The following is a 25280-nucleotide window of genomic DNA, read 5'->3' as shown; positions in this document are numbered from 1 at the left end:
AATCGATAAGAGAAGAGCCATGTATCTAGCTGCTGGCCCCTACTAAGATGCTTGTTTCTGCGCACACCTTCTAAGCTGTGGCCATCTTGGTATTTGAATGGTCGCCTATCTGATCCACTCCATTCATTGCCTTGAAAATTTGTGGCCTTAGTTGTTGTGTGCTTTCGCTCCGTTCCGCCCGAATCGGAGAAATCTTGACATCATGCAGAATCAACCACCCACGTAACTATGCCTGGCTCCTGCTCTACTCACTCCTCCTAGCTATTCTACTAGTAGCGAGAACCACAATCAATCACGGCAATCAATCAACCGTTCTTCGCCGAAAAAGCCGCCCGGATTTCGATGGTCTCAAGCACGGACCAAGTCTGTCTGCATGTCTCAAACCGGTAGCCGGGGAGGTTCGGTGCCGGCAGTGATACTTGTTCAAGTAGGTCTATTCCAAACAATTATCCGGTACGTACTCTACTTATCTCTGTCTCCGAGATTCTTCTTCTTCTTTGTAATATGTAGACTAGGTACTAGGTAGAGGATGTATGTATGTAGTCAAACTTTGGATCTTACCAGATCTCTTTCTTTTCTTTTCTTTTCTTTTGGTACGTCCCCGGATCAATTTTTTCCGAGACAGGACAGGGTGAGGCTCGTCGATGATATGTGGATAGGCAATCTAGAGTAGCACAGTTTCGCGTCTTCAGCCCTGATCCAGTGAGGGAGGAGCCCCCACATTGGTAACATGTGTGTGGATATGTCGGTAGCTAAGTAATCAGCAATGGAACACTTATCTGTCCCCTTTGAGTGTATTTGTGTGTTCACTCAGCCTTACTTGGGAACCACCCTAGGGTCTAGAAGCACAGAAAACAAATGGGATACTGTGCAGGCCGGCAATTTTTCTGCACCTGAATGTAATGTGTTGATGGGTTCTTGATTCGATATCTGGATTTGAGTTTTGCCATACCAGCTGTCACTCTTGACCAGATAGGCCAGGTTTGTAAGTGCAGAAAAAAAGAGATGAGGCTCTGCTGGGGTGGCGGAATCCGGAGGTAAAGATAAAACACGTAGGATGCGGGTGGAAGCAGAAAAGACGAAGATGGAGCCAATTGTGTTGAAGAGATCGACACATGGTTTGTGTTTCGCAATGTGCTTTCTTGGCTTGCATCGAGCTAGTTGAGGTTCGCATTAGTTTCGTTGGTCATGAATTATCACGCAAGTTCTAGAGTGAAGGCGGTGTTTACAGCTGTGTTATCCATCGATATCGTGGTCCGCCGAATGCCCATGTTTGGCGTCAATCGTGTCCCATTCGATCGTTATCGTAGTCAATTCGGTTTCAAGATATGATTTGCCCATGGTGCAATCTTGAGTGATAGGTGAGATCTTTCGCTTCTGCAGGATAATCTTTGGATCGGTAATGCGGCACGCGCAGGAAGAAGTAAAGTGAGAGCAGTGGGGGAGTGCACTTCTTAGATATATCGATACTCGGGATTGGCGACACTGGAGCTGTGATTATTGGTTAGCGTGTGGATGCTATCCCAGAGAGGATGATGATGTGATGTATCAGAGTGCTTGTGGCTTTGTTCAAGATATGGTTATCAGACTCAGATATATAGACTGATAAGCCGGTACATCCGTGAGGTCTGTCTTGAACATGTTTGCGATGTATCTTTTTGTCGTGTTGCAGTCACGTGCTAGGAGTAACCTCGAGTGCGTCACTATGGAGCACTCGGGAAATTGCAGGAGTATGAATTATCGATGTCCCATTTACTTTGCGCCCCGCCCTCAGCATCGTTCACTCCGGGGTACCGGGTGGTTTCGAGAATGTATTTCACTTTAGATCGATCTTGGGAGTATCATTTATCGATTGTTAGTTTGACAAGCTTACATATATCTGGGCCAGAAACTCGGCCCTTTTGTGATCATCCAACTTGAGGGTCAAGACATCAATAGAGTATTTGCAAAGAATAATAATACATGTAGTCGTATGAGTACAATCTATGTGGCTGTCAGCCCTTATAAAAGAATTGGTTTATAAGAGATAAGATGCCGTGCCTCAGAATACACGAAAGAAGCGGAAACGCAGGGGTGGTCTAGCTGCTTGAACACATGTATTAATGTAATCTGCTTTATCCACGAGAACATGAATTGATCAGGATGTATTAATTGAACTTAATACAATGTATTTACGTACAACATTTCTGGATTCAAAAGATAATCCTAACACATCTATCTATATTTTTGACGGCATTTGATGTCGAATGGATTCCTGTACTTGTTTCTAGGGATACATGTAACACTGGTGGGTGGACATACCGGTACTAATTATCAAGTAACTGTTGACGCCAAGAATACATTGGCAGGGTTAACCCCTACGTCGGCGAATCATTTAGTTTTACAGGGTTTGCTTAAATAGACCTGTCCTGGGTTGCCCTCTTGTTTCTTTTCTTACTTCCTCCTATCATACTGCCTCTCTCTTATCGATCTCTTCTCTGCTATTGAAAACTAGACCATACCTCTTGGTGTGGCTTAGAATTCGATACCAGAAGAGGTGATGGATGAAGGTGAAGCCATCGTTCCGCCTCTCTCTTATCAATCCCTTTTCTGCTATTGAAAACTGGACCATATTTCTCGATGTGGTCCAGTGATCAATACAAGAAGAGGAGATGGGTGAAGATGAAGGCATCGTCCCAATTTTCTCTTATCGATCCCTTTTCTGATATTGAACCCTGAACCATATTTGTTCGTATGTGGTTCAGGAATCAATATTAGCAGAGAAGATGGATGAAGATGAAATCAGAATCCCACCTTTCTTATCGGTCTCTTTTTTGATGTTGAGCCCAGACCTTATCTTTTTTTTATATAGTCAAGGATTCGATACCAGAAAAGAAGATGGATGAAGATAAGGTGTGATTTATTGGGGGTTCGCTATTTCTCTATTGATCTTTTTTATAGTAGCTCCAATCATTTTATATGGCCTGTCTTCTGTTATTATGTAAGCCCCGCGTCTCACTTCATGTATATATTGTTGGATCTCTGATACTAGAAGAGAAGATAGACGGTCTAGATCTGAACGTGCCAATCTGAAACAACAAACAGAACTCGGGTTACGGCTGGTATTTATAGCTAGCGGGCCCTCGTCACAAGGATGTAGTCAGTATCATTGGCTTTTAAAATTAACTGATTTACATATGGTCCCAGTTTTAATTGGTTCTATTATTTAGTACGATTTCTTTTCTGGTGTGGCTGAATTACCTAAATATATGGGGCGACCAGAGGATTGCAAGATAAATTGTCAATCTTTTAGACTATCAATATAATCTGCTAAACCTTTCCAGAAGCCTTTAAACTCATATAAACCGGACTAGCAGCTCTGTAAATCTGAGATAGGTCTCGACTAGATCGGCAGGACCATCACTGTGCATATACAAGTAGCAGCACCTTCTGTAACCTTTCTTCTAGCCTCTCAATAAAGCGACTCACCGTCGAAAGATAAGTAGAGCTTCATGTTCGTCTGCATGGTATAGATGTTTACCGGCCTTTGTTTCCAAAAATAAGTAAAATTCTTCCTTAGGTTAAGCTTGCATAGTGTGGCGCATGCCGCTTAGATACATATAATTGGTACGAAAGAACTCAGCAGTGGAAACTTGCTGGGCGTGGAGACGGCCGGGAATACGTGGCCAAAACAGACAAGTCCTAGTATAGACTTCACTTCTTCTTTTCATCGTAGAACATCATCATCATCATCAACATCAACATCACCAACACCACCACTACCATCATCATCATCATCATTACCATCATCATCCTCACTCGAAGGAAATATTTTTAGCAGCTCAAGGGATTCAAGTTTGCATCTATCAGTTCCTTTAGAAGGAGTAATACGTCAAGACAAAACCTCAGTTCACAACAACGCAATCCCCAACGCCGCTGCATCCTGAAACCCAACGCCCTCTGCAAACGTTGCCGCCCCCGAGCTGCCCATACAATCCATCACCAGATAGTCGAACTCCTCCCACGACGTCAGGTCGGCCATCATACTGTTCGGACTCGTCTCCTCAATCTCCTCCGTCCAAACCGCGCCCTCATACCCGCCCATCATCCCAAACGTATCGACTGCCTGCTGCTGCCGCTGCCCTCTCGTCTGTTCCGTTGCTTCTAGTTTTAGCTCTTCAAGCACGATGCGGTACCGCTGTGCGAGAGAGTTATCTTTGGCGGCGGTCATGAGCTGCTCTTGACACTTCTCGGCCGCTTCGAAGTACTTTTCCCACACTAGCGGGCTGTCGAGCTTGCGCTGGATCGTATACACATAGAGTATTACAACCGCACAGAAGGCTACATATTGTGTGAACTATTCCCTGCACATCAGTATCACTATTCCAAAAAGTGGAGAGACCATGATCTAATTACCCAGAAAGCAGAAAACACCTGCTGCCCAGCACTATAGTCGTCTACAATCTTAGCAATGATCATGGCTGCATCTAGACACTGGCGGACATTCCCCTCGTACTCTCCAGCCTCATGGCCTTTCCGCCACTTGAGACTTGCAAAACTGCTCAGTAGGAATGGCCGATTAATCAATATAACCGTGTGTGCATAGGCCAGACTCAGCATGCGGCTCTGGCGCTGCAAGATTGGGATCAGGAGCGAAGGCTCCACTTTATCCGGGTCGAGGAATGCTGGAAGGCTTGCCCGCCACGCCTGTAGCTGCGTGGTATAGTGCGTCGCGATCGTGACTCTTCGTGCCATTGGCGTGCGGTGGATGCTGTACAGCTCCTTGAGGAGGCCCGAGAGGATGCGACCGAGTCTGTGAGCGGAGGGTTTGAGAAATACGGTACTACTAACTATACACATGCATGCATGGATGGGTGATGATTAGGTTCAATGGGAGTCGTACTTAGCGTGCAGGACCGGTGCCGTCATTATGCACTGTGACCTTCCACTCAGGCCCGCTATGCCATCGCGCTGCAAGTCTTCATCGTTGACCTCGGAGGGAAGCTCTTGGTCGACGTCGTCGTCGTGGAAGATACTAGGGCGGCCAAGAACCGCGGAGAGGTATTTGTCCATGTTGTAGGCGCACCAGAAGACACGCTTGCGGCACTCTTGCTCGATGTGGTCGATTGGTGTAGTAGCGGAGATGAGAGCCTTTCGGGGCTTGCGGTGGAGCCCGAGGGCGTGGATGAGGTGGGCGATGGTGCCAAAGAGGGAGCGGCAGTGGTTGAGACGGGAGCAGGCCAGGAGGTAGAAGCACTGGCAGAGACGGGCCTGCACGTTTGTGAGGCGTATTGGGCCCGTGTCTGCTGAGAGATGCCTCTCAGCTGCGTGGAAGTATCGGGCGCTGATAGTGTGATGTTAGTTGATATTAGATGGTATGGAAATTATAGACTCACCCGCCATCACTCGATTTCTGGCTCTTAGTCAACACCGAGTATTTTTTCGCCTGCGCCCAGATCAACAACAATATTGCCGTTTTCTCCCTCTCGCAACCACCTTCCTCAAAGTTCTCATAGAACTCGTCCAGCCAGGCCTCGACTGTTGGTCTGTGCAGAAATCGGTACGTAGGCATCGCATAGTTAAAATACACCTCCAGCAGCTCCACAGCATCCTGTTTGGGCGGCAAGATAAACGATGCTGCGTCATGGCTACTGGGTAACCCATCACCACTAGGGAAGATTGCCGAGTTTGAGGCTGGCGAGTTTATCAGGTGGAGGCGCTTCTGGACGCGGAGGAGGAACGACACGCCGGACGAGGAGCCCACATATTGGCCTTGGCGGTCCGTGTGGAAGGGCTCCGGAGAGTTGCGGGATGAGTAGCTCTCAGGGCGGAGTGAGGAGGGGTGTAAGTGCGGCGTAGAGGTACGACCATGATTTGCCGCTGGCGTGGATATCTGCGAGTGGGGGTTCGTGATAGAGTTTGAGGCGGCGGCGGTGGTGACCCCGGCGGAGGAGGAGGGCATCATGGTATCCGCCATCTGCAATGGGCTGTGGTGGTGGTGTGTTTTAACTCTGGCAGCGGAAATGATAGTAGTAGCAGCAGTAGAACTACTACCAATACTGCTACTATCCATGCTACTACCACCAATACTTCTAGTGCCGTCGACGGCGCTAGTGCTGCTGCTACTATTGCTACTATTGAACCCTGTTACAGATCCTCCCCCTCGACCTAAGGTGTCGCCTTTCCACGTCTTTGAGCGCGGCTTGCCTCGATTGTATTCGGCGTTGTATAGACACTCGAGGCTCCACTCGACACAGCGTACGCAGGGCTGTGTCCCGCTGCATCTTATCTTCTTCCTAATGTCCCAGCACGCGTTAGTCCCGTTCTATCCAGTTTTTTTCCTCATGGCTACTCTGATAATCGAACATCAATCGCGCCATGCATGATGCAATGATCGGGCCCGTTCTGGGGTTAGAGGGGGGGGGGGGGGGTAAACTTTTTACAAGCGTCACAGGCCCGGCTCACGCGTTGGCGCTCTTTTGTTATCCGTGGAGTTTGCCGTGACATTTCTTTTTTATTTATTTGAGAGATGATCTGATAGGGGGGGACAAAAAAGGCTTGAGTGTGGTGAGTGTTTGGTTGTGGACCTACGGGACGGGAATGGCCTGCTTATGGGCGGAAATGTAGCGCGGATATGGGTGGTCTTGGCGTGGGGTATAGCCGGGTCATTGGGTGTCACTCATGCAGTGATATGCAGGGGTCGGGTGCACGGCACCGCGGTGCGACTGGAAGATCTGGGGATAGATGGGCCTGGGGGTTTGCGATGCGGAGAGAGCTTGTGGAGGGGGGGGGATGGCTATCGATGTGGGGTCAGTACTCAGGTGCTGTTTGCCTATGATCAATTGGGGTCAATGATTGGAATGCGGGTTTTATTTGAAGACTAACTACAATCTAGCTGACTACATCATGTACGTATTAACGATAGCTCGAGTCTCGGGGTTCGGGGTAATTGGACGAGTAAAGAGGCTAGTAGTACCACGGTCACACATCTGGCCTTAACTGCTAGCTTGTACTAAATGATATTCCTAGATGTGTTCTTGGGATCGACGATTAGTATACGTAAAGCTAGTTGGATATTAACAGAACTATAATCAGTCACATACAGATAGTTGGGTTTTGTTCTTCGAGTTTTTGCAAAGGCTGTAATAGCTCTGATATTTATCAACCGCATCTTGGGAAATGATTGACCAGCTTGCTAATACCGTATAGATTTGTGGCATGCATGATATCAATGAAAATAAATTTACAGACCACCAAAGCCCAGATGGAATTATACAGATGATCTACCTCCGCCCTTGAGCTCAATACACCATGATATATATACAAATCTACTCTACTTCCCCCCCTTCTCCGCCTTCAACTTTTTCTGCCCCTCCGCCCATTCCCTCGCCACCCGCTTCGCCTCCTCCGCACTCTTCTCCCCAAACACATCAATCCCCCACCTCAGCGGATAGTTCATCCTACCCTTCCTCTCCAGCGCCGCGATCTTCTCAAACGCCTCCTCCGGGACAACAAACTCCTCGAAATTGGAGGCGATTCTCGCCGGCGTCACGCTCTTTGGCAGCACGACGGTCCCGCGCTGCACAGCCCAGTTGATGAGCACCTGCGCGGGCTGCCTGCCGAGCTGGGAGGCGATCTCGACGACGAGCGGGTCGTCGACGACGCGCGGGAGGTTGTAGATGTTGTTGCCGAGCGGGCTGTAGGCGGTGATGAGGATGTTTTGGGACTTGCACCATGTGAGGAGCGGGGGCTGCTGCAGGTAGGGGTGGGCTTCGATCTGGTTTATGGCTGGGGGATCTTGGCGCTGTTGGGGTTTATTTGTGTCAGCTCTGTCTCTCTCTTTCTCTCTCTCGTATAGCCTTGGAGCTAGACTTCGTAGCTTCTAATTTGTATAGCGGGCAGCTAGACTTACAACGCCAGAATCTCCTCGATCCTCTCCCTCGTAAAGTTACTCACGCCAATACTGCGCACCTTCCCGGCCTCGACGAGGCGCTCGAGCGCCTGCCATGTCTCCTTGATGGGCACGTTGTCGAGCGCGATCAGGTTCGTGTCGGGCTCGGTGGGGAAGATGTCGGGCGAGGCGACGAAGCCGACGGGCCAGTGGATCAGGTACAGGTCTACGTAGGTGAGCTGCAGGTCGGAGAGGGACTTGGAGAGCGCCTTTTCGACGTCGGCGGCGCGGTGCGCGTTGTTCCAGAGTTTGGAGGTTATCTAGGGTGGGAGTGTTAGTGCTGTGGGGGTGGTGGGAGGAGGGGAGGGAAGGAGAGGGGGAGAGGGGGAGGTACGAATATTTCTTCCCGTGGGACGCCGGAGGCCTTGATGCCGGCGCCGACTTCGGCTTCGTTGCCGTAGACGGAGGCGGCGTCGATGTGGCGGTAGCCGGTCTTGAGCGCGGTTTCGACGGCGGTTTTGACTTCGTTGGGGGCGGATTGCTGGGAGTTGGGTGTTAGTAGTTTTGTTCGTGGGGGGGAGTAAATGGGGATGCATGGGGAGCGGGGGGGGATTAGGGGGTGGAAATACCCAGGTTCCTAGACCGATGGCGGGGATCTTGTACCCCGAGTTGAGGGTGAAAGTGCGGCCGAGTGACATCGTTGGTGGTGTTTCTGCTGGTTGTGGTTGTGGTTGTAGTTGTTGTAGTGGTGGGTAATGATTGAAGTGTGGGTTTTTTTTTAGTGGTTGGGTTGTCACTGGCCTGGCTGGCTGGCTAGTGGGAGAAATAGTAGCAGAGTCAAAATAGTAGTAAATTATCGAGGTAGAAACAGGGCAAATATATCACATCTTCCCTCGCTCTCTCCCTCCCTCTACCCCCCCCCCCATATGCACCCCAATATAACCAACTACCCCACACGCGATAACCCCCCCCCCATTAACCAAAGCCGAGGTGCTTAAGGCAGCTTGCTCGATCCCCCGGCCATGGCCTATCAATCTCAATCCACACAAAAAAAAGGAATACCCGCCCGGGTACATAATCCTTACCCGGATACTCCCACCACGCATCCGGGCCGCCCCCTGGTCCGCTACCGCATTCGTGTATGATTGTCGCGGAAAAGCTCCAGCACCGGGGTGGTTTTCCGGAAATGCTATGTATGCATGATCGATATCCGGTACCGGTTGAATTCCGGGTTTGGGGTCTGGGGGGGGGGGGGGGCTTATCGGGCAGTAGCTAGTTGGTTAGTTGGTTAGTTGGTTGGAGTATCGGGGTTGGGGTAGTGGGGATAGGAGGAGGAGGAGGGGAAGGGGAATGGGGGGAGGGAGAGTAGCTAGGCTGGTAGGTGTATTTATTAATTTACTGCATTGCCGCGGAGTTTCGTTGTTGGTTTTCTTTTTTGTCTTCATCTTGAGCTCTTCATCTCTCCATCTCATCTTATACTCATCTCATACTCATCTCATCTCACCTACATCGATACTTTTTTATTATTATTCTGCAGCATTGAAGCTGCCTTGCCTCCTACATACATAGCTATAAGCCAACCACCTCCATCTTCAACACCCACAATGAGCTCCGCAGCACTAACGCTCCCCGCCGCCCACGCCCACGACAAGCCCATCTACGCCTCCTCCACCACCACCACCGCCCCAGAGGAGAGCAAAGACAGCGATGTGCTCTACACAATCAACGACCTCCTCGTGCACCGCGCCCGCACCGCGCCGGACGTGCCGCTGGTCGCGTATCCGGCATCGGAGAGCGGGCTGACGGATTATGTACAGTACACGGCGCGCATGCTGGACGGCTTTGCGGAGGGCGCGGCGAGGGCGTATCTGCGCCTGGGACTGGTTCCTGGTGTATGTTTGCTCTACTACTCTATGTTGTGTTTTGCTTTGTATCTAGCTCTAGCTGGTATATATATGGATGTTAATATATATGTGATATGCAGGACCCCTTCGACGCGGGCGAACGAACCGTAGTGGCCCTCCTGGCACCGTCAAACATCGACTACATCGCCACCCTCTTCGCTCTCCAGCGCCTCGGCTTTTCCGTCCTCCTCCTCTCCAACCGCCTCTCCGCACACGCCATCGCCGCCCTCCTCACAAGCACAAACTGCACAACCATCATCACCACGCCGCCCTTCGCCCCGCTGCTCACCGCCGTACAAGCAGCCAAGCCCGCCCTGCGCACCTTCACAATCATCCCAAAGCACACCTACGCCGCGAAGCAGCCGCAGCCCCGCCTGACCGTCCACCGCTCTACACCAACTGAAGCAGCAAAGGTCGCCTTCATCGTGCACTCCTCGGGCTCCACGGGCCTACCAAAACCAATCTTCCAGACCCACGCCGCCTGCCTGTTCAACTACTCGTCCTCCTTCCCGCTGCGCGGCTTCATCACGCTGCCGCTCTACCACAACCACGGCATCTCCTCATTCATGCGCGCCGTCTTCTCACGAAACGTCATCGCCTTCTTTAACCCCAACCTGCCGCTTACGGGCGCGAACCTGGCCACCGCGATGGAGCACACACGCCCGCAGATCTTCTACGGCGTGCCCTACGCGCTCAAGGTGCTCGCCGAGACGCCCCGCGGCGTGGCGGTGCTGCGCGCGTGTCGGCTTGTGCTCTTTGGCGGCAGCAGCTGCCCGGATGAGCTGGGTGATCGGCTGGTTGCGGCGGGCGTCAACCTGGTGGGCCATTATGGCGCGACCGAGACAGGGCAGCTGATGACGTCGTTTCGGCCGGCGGGCGACGATGCGTGGAACTATGTGCGTGTGCCGAAGGCGCTGGAGCCGTATCTGCTGATGGACCGCGTGGCGGGGAGCGATGCGTATGAGGTTGTGGTGCGCGACGGGTGGAAGGCGAAGGTGTGCAGTAATGCGGACGAGCCGCCGAATAGCTTCCGCACGAGGGATCTGTTTGTGAAGCATGCGACGATCGAGGGCGCGTGGAAGTATCTAGGCCGCATTGATGACCGCGTGACGCTGGTGAATGGGGAGAAGGTGCTGCCGATCCCGATTGAGGGGAGGGTGAGGGAGCATCCGCTCGTGAGGGAGTGTGTGGTCTTTGGCATTGGGAAGAGCGTGCCGGGGATCTTGCTGATACCGAGTGAGCATGCTGTGGGTATGAGTGATGATGAGATCCGTGATAGTGTGTGGCCGGCGGTCGAGGATGCAAACACGCGTGCAGAGTCGTTCTCGCAGATTTCGAAAGAGATGGTTGGCGTTGTGGCCCGCGGCGTCGATTACCCCAGCACCGACAAGGGCACCGTCATCCGCGCCGCGTTCTATAAGCAGTTCGAACCCGAGATCTCAGCCATCTACGCCGCATTCGAGAACACCGCCGAGGGCACACTCGTGCTCGACATTCCGGGACTCGAGGCATTCCTGCTCTCGCTGTTCAAAGAGACGGGTGTGGAGCTCGAGTCAACAACGTCGGACTTCTTCTTGGCGGGCGTAGACAGCCTGCGTGCCATCAGCGTGTGGAACAAGCTCAAGAAGACGCTGAGCTTCAACGGCAACAGCGGCAAGCTCTCGCAGATTGTGGTGTTCGAGCAGCCGAACGTGCAGTGTCTGGCGCGGTACCTGTATGCGCTGCGGACAGGCAGCGAGATCGACGTTGTCGATGACATCGAGGTCATGCAGCGCCTGGTGGAGAAATACTCGGTCTTTGACCCGCACGTGCCCGGGAACGCCGTTGTGGACGGGGAGACAGTGGTATGTGGAAAACCTGCATTTTCGATCATTACCTGTCATTCGATCATTGACACTGAACTGGTTACTAACGGATGTGGATTTCGGGGGGGATAGATTTTAACGGGGACAACGGGCTCGCTCGGCGCACATGTCCTGGCGCAGATTCTGCCACTCGAGAATGTAAAGCGCGTCTACTGCCTTGTCCGCGCCCCGTCGCCAGCGGAGGCACTCGCCCGTGTGCACGCCTCCCTCGCTCAACGCAGCCTGCAGCCCCCGCCCGCGCAGCTCTCAAAAGTCACCGCCCTCCCCAGCGACTTTAGCCGCGCCGACCTCGGCCTCGACGCAGCGACACTCACGCAGCTCCGCAACACGCTCACGGCCGTGGTCCACAGCGCCTGGGCCGTGAATTTCAACATGGGCGTCGCCTCGTTCGAGACGCACCACATCGCCGGCGCCCACAACTTCCTCCAGCTATGTCTGTCGGTGCGCACGCCGCGGCCGGCGCGCTTCTTCTTCTGCAGCTCGATCTCGGCGGCGGCGGGGACGCCGCTGCCGGCGAGGATTGGGGAGACGCAGGTGCCGGAGCTGGCGCATGCGCAGGGGATGGGGTATGCGAGGTCGAAGCTGGTGACGGAGAGGATTGTGGGTGCGGCGGCGGGTGGGGTCGGGGTGCATGCGAGGGTGTTGAGGATTGGGCAGATTGTGGGGGATAGTAGGGTGGGGGTGTGGAGTGGGACGGAGGCGATTCCGTTGATGATTAGGAGTGCGGTTACGTTGGGCGTGTTGCCGGATCTGGATGAGGTTTGTTTGGCCCTTTGCAATTTTTTTTTTGGTGGTTTAGGCTTTTCATTTTTGATGTATGGTGTGCTAACTGTGGTGGTGATAGACCCCATCGTGGATGCCCGTAGATACAGTCGCCCAAGCGATCCTCGAGCTCTCCGGCCTCTCCTGCCCCCTCCCACAAGACACACCCACCACCGTCTACCACGTGCTCAACCCGCGCGTCTTCTCCTGGACGCACGACCTTCTCCCGGCGCTCCGAGCCGCCGGCCTCGACTTCGACGTCGTCCGCAGCGCGAGTGGGTGCAGCGGCTGCGTGACGGCGACCAGGACCCTGTGAGGAACCCGACGGTGAAGCTGACGAGGTTCTTTGAGGATAAGTATGACAACGACCTGCCGGGGCGGAAGGGGCTGGAGTTTGAGACGGAGGTGACGAGGAGGTGGAGTCCTGCTGTGGCGGGGGCGGTGGATGTGGTTGGGGTGGGTTGGTGGGGAGGTTTGTGGAGAGGTGGATGGAGGGGGGGTGGTAGGTGGAGGGGGTGTTTTTGGACGTCTTTTTTTATTATTATTATGTAGTGTAGATTATTGATAGGGGGAATTATATGAATTTTTTGTTGGATTCGATTGTGATGTATTGTGGCTGTTTTCTCTCTTGTGTATTCTGACTACAAGAAAAATGTAAGCGTTCATTTCTTCTGCTGTTCTTGGTAAGGGATTGTAAACCCCCGGTAGTCATACATTACTTTCCCTATCTATCCATATCAGCGGCATGATACCACACAGACCATCCATCATGCTGTGGGCGGGGGTATTCCTCACTATGTAGGCTCGCTCCCTCGTGTTCATGTACCGGACCATGGCCACCAACCATCGCCTGTGACCGCTCCTCGCATCCACATATTAACCCCCTTCGATGACCCGACGCAAACGAGGCTCTTGAGGCTCTAAACGAATATGTAGTTCGAGTGATGGTGGTGGCAGTGGTGAAGATGACAGTGGTGTTGATGTGAATGATGGTGGTAGAATCTACCTCACCGCAGCTTACCCGCCCCCGGCCACACGCCCCCACTACGCTTCCTCAACTCTGCTACACCAATTAGTCATAAAAGCACGTCCATGTAAGCAGCACCCTGGACGAGGTTTATATGGTCTTTAATTGTGCCTGGGATTTTTAGCTGATAAGTTTACGCATGCCTACAGTATCAGTAATGGGGGTAAATCTGATACCGCATCAGTGAGAATGTGCCGTTTTGTCTCCGTATTTCAACAAAGTATACGGCAGTGGTACGGCAGTGGTACGGCATTGCCAATGACTGCGGTAGTCGTTTTATCCATGTTTCTGTCACTGTAGTTTATGCCTAGCTAGTAGAGGGTACGATAATTGGTCCCGAGGGTTTTCTTATAAACACGACAAATTACTGCCAGCCTCAACATCATCAACTATCCAAACGCGCACACCGCTCCAGGGTACTCCTGGGTCCGTGCACTGTTCTTCCTGGGGCACCCCGTTATGGCCATAAACATCATCACGGTACGGGAAGAGGGATATCAAGGTCAATGATCGCAGTACCGCAGCTCCGCTCAATGATCATAATCCAGGCAAACCAGCTCTCTCGCGGAACGCGGGAGGTAGCAAAATTAATCTGGCATCTGTAATTCATATTAACCCGCTACCATAAAAAGAACCACAAAAAAAAAAAAAGTACAAAACCGAAAACAAGCCCATCCAAGTCCCCAAGAAACCACTACAGTTTCGCCCCCGCCCTCTCCTCCTTCACTCTCTCCTCTTCACTCATCTCAATACACCTACCCCACAAGTCAGCTCCCAACTCACAACATGTACACTCCAAAAACTGGAATATGCAACTCACCTCCAAGCGCACGCCGCAAACGCCGGCACCCTACTGCCATACCCCTCCGCCTTCGCACTGCTCGCCTGCCCCCTCGCAACCCGCGCCCCAATCCCCTGCATGATAATAGCGTTCCTGACGAAGCCGAATGCGTCGCCCCACAGCATCTCGCTCCGCTTGACTTTCCATCCCGAGGCCTCCGCGTACCAGGAGATTGCCTCTTCGCGCGTCGGCAGCCCGGGGGTGGCGTCGGGGAGGAAGCAGCGGATGTCGCCGTTCATGACGCTGACGCCTGCGGCGGTGGGGAGGAGGAGCTGCCAGGGGAGGAGAAGGTTTGCTAGAGCGGTGTTAGTGGTGGGGGCAATTGAAGGAAGAGCGGGGAAAGAACGCACCGAGGTCGCTGAGTGGGTGTCCGATTGTTGAGAGCTCCCAGTCGAGGATACCGATCACATAGGGCTCTGTCGGGTGGAAGACGAGATTATCAATCTTGTAATCTCCATGGATCACAGCACTCCGGTCTTTCGGCTGCGTTGTGCTAAAGAACTTCATCTATATCCCCCAACCATCAGCCTGCCCATCCCTAAAACAACAACCACGATTCAGGGAGAAAGAGACAAACCATCTCCTCAAACCTCGGCACCTTCCCCACCTCCTTCCCCGTCTTGACATCCCTCGTCGCCGCCTGCGCCGCCTCAATGGTCGACAGCGTCTTGATCTGCCTCCCATAGAACCCATTCGGCCGCCCAAAGCTGCGCAGCCCCTCATTCGCTGCGGGGTCGACCGCGTGTAGCTTCGCCAGTGTCGTGATTGCGCTCTTCCACATTGCTGCCCTTGCCTCTGTGGCTACGCCGGGCAGCGACGGGTCATCGAAGATCCGCCCGTTGAGGTACTCCATTATCTTCACCCCATGTCAGCCATCTGTCCATCCCGTGCGTCAATTGTAGATAGGCAGGTAGGTGGGTAGGTGGGCCACACACGTAGAAAGCACTCCCCAGCACCCCCGCGTCCTCGCACAGACAGTACACTTTTGGCGCTGGGACATCGCCGCCCGCCGTTGAGAGCGCCTTCAGCACCTTGTACTCGCGCTCGACCTGGTGTGCCGTCTTGCTGAGGAGCTGGCCGGGCGGCTTCTTGCGGAGCACGTATTGGGCGCCGGTGGGCGTGGAGGTGAGGAGGTATGTTGGGTTTGACTGGCCGTAGCCGAACTGCTGTGCACTGAGGGGGGTCTTGATGTGGGGTGCGTGGGTGTTGAGGTAGGACTCGAGGGAGCGGAGGTCGATGGGGTGACGGATGGGGCCGGCCATTGTGGGCTGATTTGTGGGGTGGAGCTGGGGTGGGGGGAGGGGGGAGGGGGAGTGGTGATGGGAGGTTTTTTGGTGTTTTGTAGATGCTCGTGTGGAGAGCTCATGTGTAGAGATCATGTGTAGAGATGAAGCTGTGGGAGGTGCCGAGGTTGCGGCTGAACAACCAACTACCGAGGTATGGAGCAGGATCTGCACCGGGATATGAATGGTGGGGAAGGAGAAACAGAGAAACACGGTGAGCACATGGGGCCGAGATAGTCAAGTCGTAGTTGTTTGTGGTTAGGTGCCAGTGATACCTGCCTGCATCCATGTCCTCGGGCTTAGAGGCCTGGCTCCTGACTGGTTGAAATATTAGTAGTAATGCCAAACATAGTAGTGATACCAAACATGGTAGCGATTTCAAAGGCCTCTTTTGGGATCTGGTAACCAACACTAAATGCAGCTAGAATCAGCGTCCGAGTGAGAACCCATGCAGCGCGACATGATGCTGTCAGTCATCCACTGCTGTATTGCATTCATCTTTTCTTCGATGGAGTCGAACTAACTTCTAGTATCCTAAAACGTCCTAATCGATAAGTACACAGGCTCTTTGACCATGTCCCGTTGTGGCTACATCTTGTGGTAGGATGAGCCGATGGTCTTGCGTTGAACTTAAGCTTGCGAATTCAGTGCTTGGTGATAATAAACAGAATTCAGGTACAGCGCAAGAGCTCGGTTTCAAACAGGGATCAAAAGGATCACAACACGCATAACATTTAAATAAAACGTCGATCGTAGATTTCAAGAGTATGAAGTAAGGATGGGATCCTGTTATCTCTGTCTCCGAGTACGTGGACTTATTCGTATGCCTATAATCGAGACAGCCTTACATCTATATACTACATGTAGCTTTCCTGGCATAAGTAAATGAAATTAGCGTGTGCTCCTTTAATTTTCTCCTTCCTTGAATCATATTCCAGATGGGCCTCGATCTCTTCTGGTTTCTTTCTTCTTCACTCTTGACGAAAACGGGAACCGACACCAACGACCAATCATGTAGTCCGCCAGGTGTAGATTCAAGATGATGTGTGCTGCGCAAAAAGATATTCAAACGGCACAGATACGAACACAGCCGCAGTAAATATTTACAAGAAAAGATTCGGAGCCAACTAAGCGAGATATTATAGGACTTCGTTTAATAGCTTGTGAACATGGATGACAGCACTGGTCGTAGCCTGGGATCATGTATGTATCCGACCTCGATTCTTCCATGACAGAGAGCCTTCCATCACCTAACCTTCTACAACTTCATCATCACCGACATTGTACCCAAATACTATCTTCGCTGCCCAACCCATGCAGGTACCGGTACTCTTTTCAATTAAGGACCCATAGACTAACTACTAAAAGTAACGGCAGGGCCCGGCGCAAACACGCGGCCTAGTGTTCCAACCAACCTTCCCCTCCTCCTTCTCCTCCTCACTACCAGTGCTTTCTTCAGCGTCATCGGCCGCATCAACAGCACCCCCAGCCCTGTTGGCGCTTTCTGCCTCGTCCTCATTGGCGTACTCCCAATATGGATCCTCGTCGATATCCCACCTGCGCCTAAAGCCCTCGCCACTGCGGGTCGCGAAGCTATCGCCCGCTGCAAATGAAGATAGTTCAGGCGGCGCGGCCGAATGTTGGTAGCGTGGAAGGAGGCCTAGGGCAGCCGGGAAACGTCCCTCTGCCCGGAGCACTCCGAAGGCTACTCTCGGCTGGTTTTGACCAAGGCCAGCCAGAGCCCCGTTCTCACCAACAGCGATCTCGCGCTGCGGGGCCGGCTGTCTCCAGCGAGGAGGATCAATCACCATGGAAGTGGAGCGGGTTCTAATGATAGGATCCCTCTGAAGACCTGGAGGCGCCGGGGCAGGCTCTCCGCAGTGGGTAGGATCAATCACCAATTGCAAAGAAGGAGAATTGGATCTAATGATAGGACCCCTCTGAAGACCAGGAGGTGCCGGGGCAGGCCTAGGATTTTCGAGCCATCCCTTCAGGAAGGGTTGCTGCACATAAGCTTTTGGATCGATTAGCTTTGTTTCTTTCCGCCAATTAATGTTGGAATATTTAATATTTTTATAGACTCACCTCCATAGACTTTACGAGCCGGGACTTCTTGAACCAAGGGTTCCTGTGGAGCCGCAGAGGCTCTTAGAAAAGCTATTTTCAAGTTTTTCTTTGATTAGTTCTCTGTCATTGACACTTTGGTGGTGATCAAGGATTTTGGAGTGATTTTTTCTTACGTTGATCAACATTTTTCTGACTGCGTTCACCAACACCCCCTTGGTTCTCAAGTAGGTCATCACCGTTACAAAAACCTGCAGCAGCTTGAGTAGCAGCAAGTTTAATCTCCTGGAGGAGCTTGAGGAATTCTTCAAACACCTGGGGTTCGATATCATTTTGGGGTTGAACGTTGCGAAGCAAGTGGAGTGCTTCTTCCCCGTGGTACATCAGGGTTCTGAAGGCTCTGCGATCTCCCATCGTGAATGGAAGTTGGTGGATTGAAAGGGGGATGTTGTGATGTGAAAAGTTTTGTGAGTTGCACTGGTTTGCAGTGATGGGATTGGAGAAAAATGGGTTTTCTCGGATCCTGGTGATGTAGTGGAGGGAAAGAAGAAGCGGATTTGTGCGTGAAGGAGGAGGGGGAGATTGGTATGTGACGAGGGGGAAAAAGATTTATACGTGATCGGGGAGGGGAGAAGATTGAGAAGTGATGGAGGAAGGCAGAGGAGGGAATTTCCTATGTGACCAAGGAGGGGGAAGATTGGTACGTGACAGAGGAAGGGAGAAGAAGAAACGTCCTACGTGGTAGGAAGTTGGGGGGAGAAAATTGTTATGTGGTGGTTTGGTTTATTGCGGTGAAATGTTTCTCGGCCTACAGAACCACTGCCCACTGCCCACTGCCCAGTGTGGGAAATCTTGGCCGCACAATAGGGCTACACGCCTCTACAGCGTGCAGAGGGAGCAAGAAAATTTTTGCAGGCCGAGCAGCAGGAATTGCTCGTTCACTGTCACAGAAATTTACAAAAAAGCACTTCTTGGTAACCCCAAAAACCTCATTTTTTGATTTTTGATAGGAGGAAAAACAGCGGGAGGGCGGGGTAGAAGAAGGCGAGGAATTTGCCTGCGTGCCCTTCCCTCTAATAAAATACTCCGTCATGCTCCCTTGGTGGAGTAAAGATTTTCAAATATCAATTATCATGGGGAGTCTCAGTTTTGCCAAGAGCGAGTGCTTTTTAGTGACGGATTCTGCGAGTGCTATTTAGTGACGTTCCCACCCTACGCTTAAAAGCGAATTTTTTTCGTGTGCCAAGACGTACACTTGCGACTGCTGGTTAGGGCGCAACCGTGTGCTTCATGATCGAGCATGCGTTTTTTTTTTTTTTTTGGGGGGGGGGGGCAACAAATAAATTGAAATGTTTATTGATTGATTATGCTCATTACGGTTGGGATATTTATGTTTATTAAGGGGGGCAGAGTATTGGGGGGAAGCTGTTGGAGGAATCACAGCATGATGTTTCGTTATAGTCTGTATTTTGGGTGCTGGCTTCACTCAAGATGCGCATGCCGGACAGCGGGGGGAAACGTACGCACAAAGAGATGACGAGCTTTTTATTTTATTTGGAAGATATTCAGGCTACAATACACACACGGGGGGGTCGAGTTAAGCAGGAGACCAAGCTGCGGATTGAGGAAAAAGCTTAAGCCCTGCCCATGGGTAGGTGACTGGGCGTGGTCTGGGCCGGAGGGGAGCACATTGTGGGAAGGACACGTCTCTTCGAACAAATAACCCATCGCGGGATTGATGTGCGTAAAACCAAGGCCGATAATAGCAGTCACTAACCTGTACTTACGCACAAATTATCTGAAATCCTTTTCTTTATAAAAGCCTCTCTTCTCCTCTTTTTCTTCTTTCTTCCCGTTCTCAAGCATCTCACCTCTCTCTTCTCACTCTGTCTCTCCACCCTTGCCTCTACTATTCGCTCTTGCTGCTCTTCTCTTGTAGCTCCTTCCTTGCCTTTTCAGCTCCTTCCTTTTTTTTAAGGGATCTCGAGTTGTAGGATTGGTAGGCGCTGACAAGAAAGGGCGCGCGATGTGAAGTAGTTTGGGGTTTGGGGGTTGGGAATAATCGTGCCCTCTCGTACTAGACCGTTCCGTGTGTTCCTTCTTTTTGTCCCCCCCCCCCTCTATCGTCGTGCTTGCGCACAGACGGTGAGAAACGGAAACAAACTGAGGGAAGGCAGTTGGGGCGGTCTGGTACGGTTTGATTCACGAGTCTTTTGGTCATCACTTCCGTCCCCTTTTATTGTTCTTCTTCTTTTTCGGACCTTTGAAACAGCGGCCATGAAAGACTAAGAACAAGAAAAGGATATACGGAGTGGGGTGGTCGAAAGTGCGTGGGAATAGTCGTGCCCTCTCTCTCATGGACCGTTGCTTGCGTTCCTTCTTGTATTACTTTCTTGTCGGCTTTAGGTGTTTTACAAGCACAAACGCCGTCAAGAAGTCAATACAAGAAGAAGGAAGGCAGTGGGGCTGGCTATGGGATAGAGAGGGTATGATTTAGTTTTGGTTCAGTCCCTTGGTCGTCACTTCCGCCCCCTTTTGTTGTTTTCGTTGTTGATGATCCTTATCGCGGGATCGTGAACATTAGAAACAATAAAAGGATATGCGGAGTGGGATGAACGAGGACATGTATCATAGTGGGGTGCTACTTTGGGTGCAAATTTTTTTTTTTCACGCACATGAACAGTGATTAATTGGGACGCTTCTGGCTTTTGGGACATTGAGAGCTCGAGGGGATGTGCGCATCAAGAGGATCAATTGCTAGCTAGCTACGGGGGTAACGAATTAGAATTAGATAGAGAGGGGTATTAATATCATAGGCTTTTTAATCACTTTTTTACCTGCTGTGTAGACGTCCTCTTTTTTTTTTTTTTTTTTTTGTGTGTGTGTGTGTGCTTCTTCCCCGGTGATACCCAAAACTCGATCTTGTTCTGCTGGGAAACATGTAGCTGGCCGTCAATCATAGTAAATCACTCGCTTTATGCGCTTTTCTTGGCAACGGATATTGTTTACGCGGGCAACCGACGAGATACAAGTAGGTGGTGGGTGAAGGAATATTGATATGTAGAAGGAGACAGAGCTGCTTTAGAGCTGGAATATGGTAGTCATTAGGGTGCTCTAAATGGGGGGATCTTGGTGAGGTTTTTGTGGAGTTTTCATGCCGCAACATTGGGGTTTCATCACCTGGTTGCCCATACGTACCTACAAGCTACGTGCCGGGGATAATTGGTTAATTAATTCGTTAACTATGCAAAAAAGACACCAACAATAAAGAATTCAGTACCAGTTACATAACTTCTACATATATACCTACAAATTAATGGTCTGCATCGATCTAGATCTTCATCAGTACAGCCCGATTGTGCTATCCTGTGGACTTGACTAGCTTAGGGAACACATCTCGCCTGTCGACGTCCCACGAGCAGAAATTGGACGCTAAAGATTCCCAGCAGGGGTACAGCCCTTTTTTTTTTTTTTTTTTACAGGTCTCCAAGTCTGCGCCCCGCATTGATAATTACCCCCACCATGGTCAAAGTCTACATACATGAAGAGTAGACTTTTGTGTGCCAAGCCTGAGGTTACGGCACGGCCCGCATCCTCCATTGCTACATTAATATTCCCTACATCCTCAACACCTAGCTTCAACGTCTTCTACATACCGCAAAATTTGAGAAATTCCGTTGCGCTGCAGTAGGGGTATTCTACACCAAAACTTGCATTTTGGCGCCCAAAGTCTGCCTATGGTTGGCATACCTATATCTCCGCGGTGCCTCAACGAATTTTCTCAGATTTCTAGTTTTGTGGGTGGGTGCTGCATGGTGGAAGTGCTGCTGACTTGACAATTGATAGTTATGGAATACTAGACGACTTCCCGTGAGCGAAAGAGCTCGTTTTATTGCCGAATGGAGTCTAGCAAATAGAACGGGAGATCTGTTTGTTTATTATAGATCACCCCCTCCGAGGGGTCTATTCGATAGATATACTTCTACCCGTTGAGAGAGAGGGGATACCTTGCTAGCACGAAAAAAAGTACCAAAAGATGGCTTCACGACGCCTGTTTTGTATTAGGAACCGATTATCTTTAGGAATCCACAATGTGAGGTAGAAATATCATAGAAACAAGGGCTGACTCGGCTAATAGGACACTTCCCATACTTTTACAACAAGCTTACCATACACTGTATAGCAATCAAGGGAACCCGGTCTATTCGAAAATCATCTTCTATTGCAATATACTATTGAAATAGACTCATTTTATTGCAATATACTATTGAAATAGAATCATTTTATTGCTTACGGGAAGGCTTCTACTACCTGGATGCAATATCCATCAGTACATATCAAATCCGGTACCATTGTCATTACAGACCGCATCATGGGACTAACGAGACAAAAGCTCTTCTGAAGTTAATACCCCGAGGCCCTCAAGAAAGTGTAACACTCTGCGATGTATTATTATTCTTTGAAAAACTTGGGAGTCAATATATAGCCAGAATCCTTCGGAATAACTGATCCGTACTTGGAAGCGACCGGCCACGTGGGCCATACAGGCCCGATTATACGATTGATTGGCCAGTCAATCAGTGTATAATACAGCACTAGAATAGCCATATAATCTCTCGGGAGGTGCCATTGGAGGGGTTGAAAGTACTATGAACCTCTCTCGGCCGAGTTTACATTGATTTGATATTGGTATAGGTACGTAGGTGTGTGCGTACTACTGCGATCGATTCGCAACCTTTTTAGGCACGTAGAGATTATAGTCACTGATCATTATATAGGTACTAGTGGTTGGTTCTCTATAATTTTATGTTTTTGGACAACAATATTATGTAGATGGTCTGCCGAGAAAGTCAATCATGGACCCAAAATGATAGTGTAGAGGCAGCGGCCTCTCGCGTCGGGGGCGCTACTGCGGGTCTAGTTATTGTTTTTATTCAGCTTCGGCTCTACTAATTTTCCTGTCAAGGAATAACATTATTCACGGTTTTAGGCATATTGTTGGGGAGTACTTACCTACCAGCACAAGAACCAGAAAATGCTGTTGCCAAAGTCAAGGAGTATAGCGGAATTCTAGAACGTTACCATTCCATATAAATAATCCTTGACTTTGTCACTCGTATTTTCTGGTTCTTATGCTGGTAGGCGAGTACTGCGATGGGTGCGGGGGGTTTTCTGTCCTATCCGCCCGTGTTCGAGGTGTTTAAGTTTTGACCGTTATGCATCTATCCTACGGTTATCTCTTGCCGAATAAGAAGACCTAGCGATCAAATAATAGCCTGATAGAACGACGACCATCGGAGAGAAGTCCGCAGCACACTATTTGGTATTCTACTGGCATTTCAACTCGGTTATGGCACTATCCAAATATTAGCGAGGAAGATAAAGTATTAAACTGGAAAAGGAGCTCTTCATAAATATTCTACGGAGCTTACCGGCACTATTTACTAATCTATGCGTGTGCGGGAAACCCGAAAAGGTGAGCTGCATACACACAAACTGTCAAATTGTATTGGCTCTTTTCAAGGACGACAACGAAAATCCAGAAAGTAATCTATTCCGATAGATAAACGAATTTATGGGTTGGGTAGGGATAATGGTACCAGGCAGTGCAAAAGCATGTGCTACACGTGCTACACGTGCTACATATTGTGTTGCGAAAGAAGGTGTGCGGGGAAATCAGAGGCAAAGAATAACAGTAATCAATCCATTATCCTAAGTATTTCGATAATCACAAATTCTCACTCGGTGGTCTGGTCAAGATTGCGCAGGTTTTCACTTTACGACACTTTTACTCTCATACTATGGCACGAGCTAATAGTACCTACTGTGGTAGTCCCGCCAGCTGTTACCAAATCTCCACTTGTCATATCCATCAAGGCACGTACTACGCGCGGGCAACATTTTAGAATTCTTTTTAGCCCCACCCTTCTTATTTCCCCATTCCTCCCGTCTTTCATCCGTCCTTCCTTTTCCAAGCCGTCAGATTCACTCATCTAGGAAGACAAAACCATAAACTAGGGACGTTCACCGATCGCTCAATACAGATAAAAACTTGAGCACACGAACGCACAGGCTTCTAGAATCACGAGATAGGTGAGTGGGTTTCAGTGAGTTACCCTGGGTAGACAAGCTTACTACATGGTATATCCACGATCATCATCAGCCATCCATCGTCAATTTTGAAACTGTGACTCTCTTATGTGGAAACCCTTGCAGTAACCTTGGATTTACTTGTCCCTGAATGTAGTTGGAGTCCGGAAACCTAGGACGTACGCACGGAGGTGTCTCGGGATTGCACGTTTGCTTGGTCCGGGGGCCACCAATTGTGAGGTGAATGTGCCATGGACGTTTGGAATCCATATTTGGTACACCCCATTAAGGCGCATTGTCTACAAGACAAATATCATGTCATTATTCCAAATAGGAGGAAGGCTCGGAGACATTTGGGCTTGGGATACCAACAAATGCATGTCATACTGGCCATCACCTTTAATTCTCTAATTCCGAGTCTAAAAGCTTCGACCGTCCATTTTTATTTCAAAACCAGAGACGACGTCGACGTAATCTTTGTTTGTAGGACAAGCATAAATCTAAAACACGATGGCTTCGCTCGGGAGCTGAAATAAAACCTAAGATTTTAGGCAAGTCTTGGCGCGGGTGCTAGAGACAAGCACTACCTTGTAACTTCGGTTTCGAGCATTGACGGACATCACAATGACAGTTTCCTTGGAGAGATCTGTTGATCCGACTTGTATGTGCGTGCTAATGGCATTAACATGGCATTAAAATGGCTTTCGCCTGTTGATTATGGAGCTACAAATGATTGGCATAAGCTGTCTTTGATAGACCTCACTAGCTCACTCTAGCCCAGGCTTACTTTAAGCACTAAGATCCTTGAATTGCATGCAGGATTGAAAGACGTACGTATGTATTATGCCCCCAAAATATACTCATATATAATGGGTGATGTTAAATAACTCACGATCTTTAGTTCCATAAGCGGCGCTTCAAAGAGGATAATTTGATACTCCGACGTTGATAACAAATTCTTGTTAACTGAACATACCTTTCTGTCTCATTCTCTGGTTATGAGGTAACGATAACAATCACCAAGCGTATTGTAAGTCATTCAAAGAATAAGGTGATGCATATGAGTCAAAAGGAATGTTACTAGACTTAGCGAGAAGATGGCTAACTCCACGGAAGGCGGTGGGGTCACATATACAGTAACACATTCGCAAGCTCTACTTGAACCTTACATGACCACGAGAAAAAACCTAAGACACATACAAAACCACCGAGAGACAATGATAGAGGTTCAGGATTTGACTACTTGTTATTCTAGGCCGGGAAGGAACCATGGAAAGTTAGGATGGTCTACCCATCAACCAACCCCCCGAAGTGTATTTAAAGGCTGAAAAGAACTCGAAGCTGGATTATCTAAGACAGCACCAATGGTATTTTCTCTGGCCACTAGAAATAATGCTTATTCGGCCCGATTTCTTGGCCCATGAGAAGATCTAGAGTTTCGATCTTTTGCACCCCTGGAGTCAAGATTTCCGAGACAAGAGTGCACTGCTGCAGAAGATGCCGCCTTACCCTTTATGGAATAATTAGTAGTGGTTAGTGAGTTCATTAGGTCGTGTAACGTGGTGGTCTCTCAG

At 50.2% G+C, this 25280-nt stretch overlaps 5 protein-coding genes across 5 annotated transcripts; 1 reads left to right on the top strand and 4 right to left on the bottom strand.

Moving 5' to 3' along the window:
• Window positions 1–3706: 3706 nt before the first annotated feature.
• Window positions 3707–6486, bottom strand: LAJ45_07717 (uncharacterized protein; the record flags this gene model as incomplete). Its single annotated transcript, XM_046117273.1, has 6 exons — window positions 3707–3842; window positions 3900–4336; window positions 4396–4792; window positions 4883–5323; window positions 5376–6275; window positions 6416–6486. The coding sequence occupies 6 exons, from the start codon at window positions 6484–6486 to the stop codon at window positions 3707–3709; spliced, it is 2382 nt and encodes a 793-aa protein (XP_045969569.1).
• An 826-nt stretch (window positions 6487–7312) lies between these two features.
• On the bottom strand, window positions 7313–8568 carry LAJ45_07716 (uncharacterized protein; the record flags this gene model as incomplete). Its single annotated transcript, XM_046117272.1, has 4 exons — window positions 7313–7783; window positions 7936–8190; window positions 8265–8411; window positions 8500–8568. The coding sequence occupies 4 exons, from the start codon at window positions 8566–8568 to the stop codon at window positions 7313–7315; spliced, it is 942 nt and encodes a 313-aa protein (XP_045969568.1).
• A 906-nt stretch (window positions 8569–9474) lies between these two features.
• LAJ45_07715 (uncharacterized protein) lies at window positions 9475–12717 on the top strand (the record flags this gene model as incomplete). The annotated part of the gene is made up of 4 exons (XM_046117271.1): window positions 9475–9762; window positions 9855–11618; window positions 11712–12398; window positions 12484–12717. 4 exons carry the CDS (start codon window positions 9475–9477, stop codon window positions 12715–12717), a joined length of 2973 nt encoding a protein of 990 aa, XP_045969567.1.
• Window positions 12718–14122: 1405 nt separating this feature from the next.
• LAJ45_07714 (uncharacterized protein) lies at window positions 14123–15531 on the bottom strand (the record flags this gene model as incomplete). The annotated part of the gene is made up of 5 exons (XM_046117270.1): window positions 14123–14183; window positions 14249–14564; window positions 14620–14776; window positions 14847–15125; window positions 15205–15531. 5 exons carry the CDS (start codon window positions 15529–15531, stop codon window positions 14123–14125), a joined length of 1140 nt encoding a protein of 379 aa, XP_045969566.1.
• Window positions 15532–16913: 1382 nt separating this feature from the next.
• On the bottom strand, window positions 16914–18030 carry LAJ45_07713 (uncharacterized protein; the record flags this gene model as incomplete). The annotated part of the gene is made up of 3 exons (XM_046117269.1): window positions 16914–17566; window positions 17638–17709; window positions 17793–18030. 3 exons carry the CDS (start codon window positions 18028–18030, stop codon window positions 16914–16916), a joined length of 963 nt encoding a protein of 320 aa, XP_045969565.1.
• Between the last annotated feature and the right edge of the window lie 7250 nt (window positions 18031–25280).

The sequence above is a fragment of the Morchella importuna genome (genome assembly GCF_003444635.1).
Source record: "Morchella importuna strain M04M26 chromosome Unknown Morimp01GS025, whole genome shotgun sequence".
Taxonomy (NCBI): Eukaryota; Fungi; Ascomycota; class Pezizomycetes; order Pezizales; family Morchellaceae; genus Morchella; species Morchella importuna.
The sequence above is the reverse complement of the archived record's forward strand: the minus strand, read 5'-3'. Positions and strand labels throughout refer to the sequence as shown.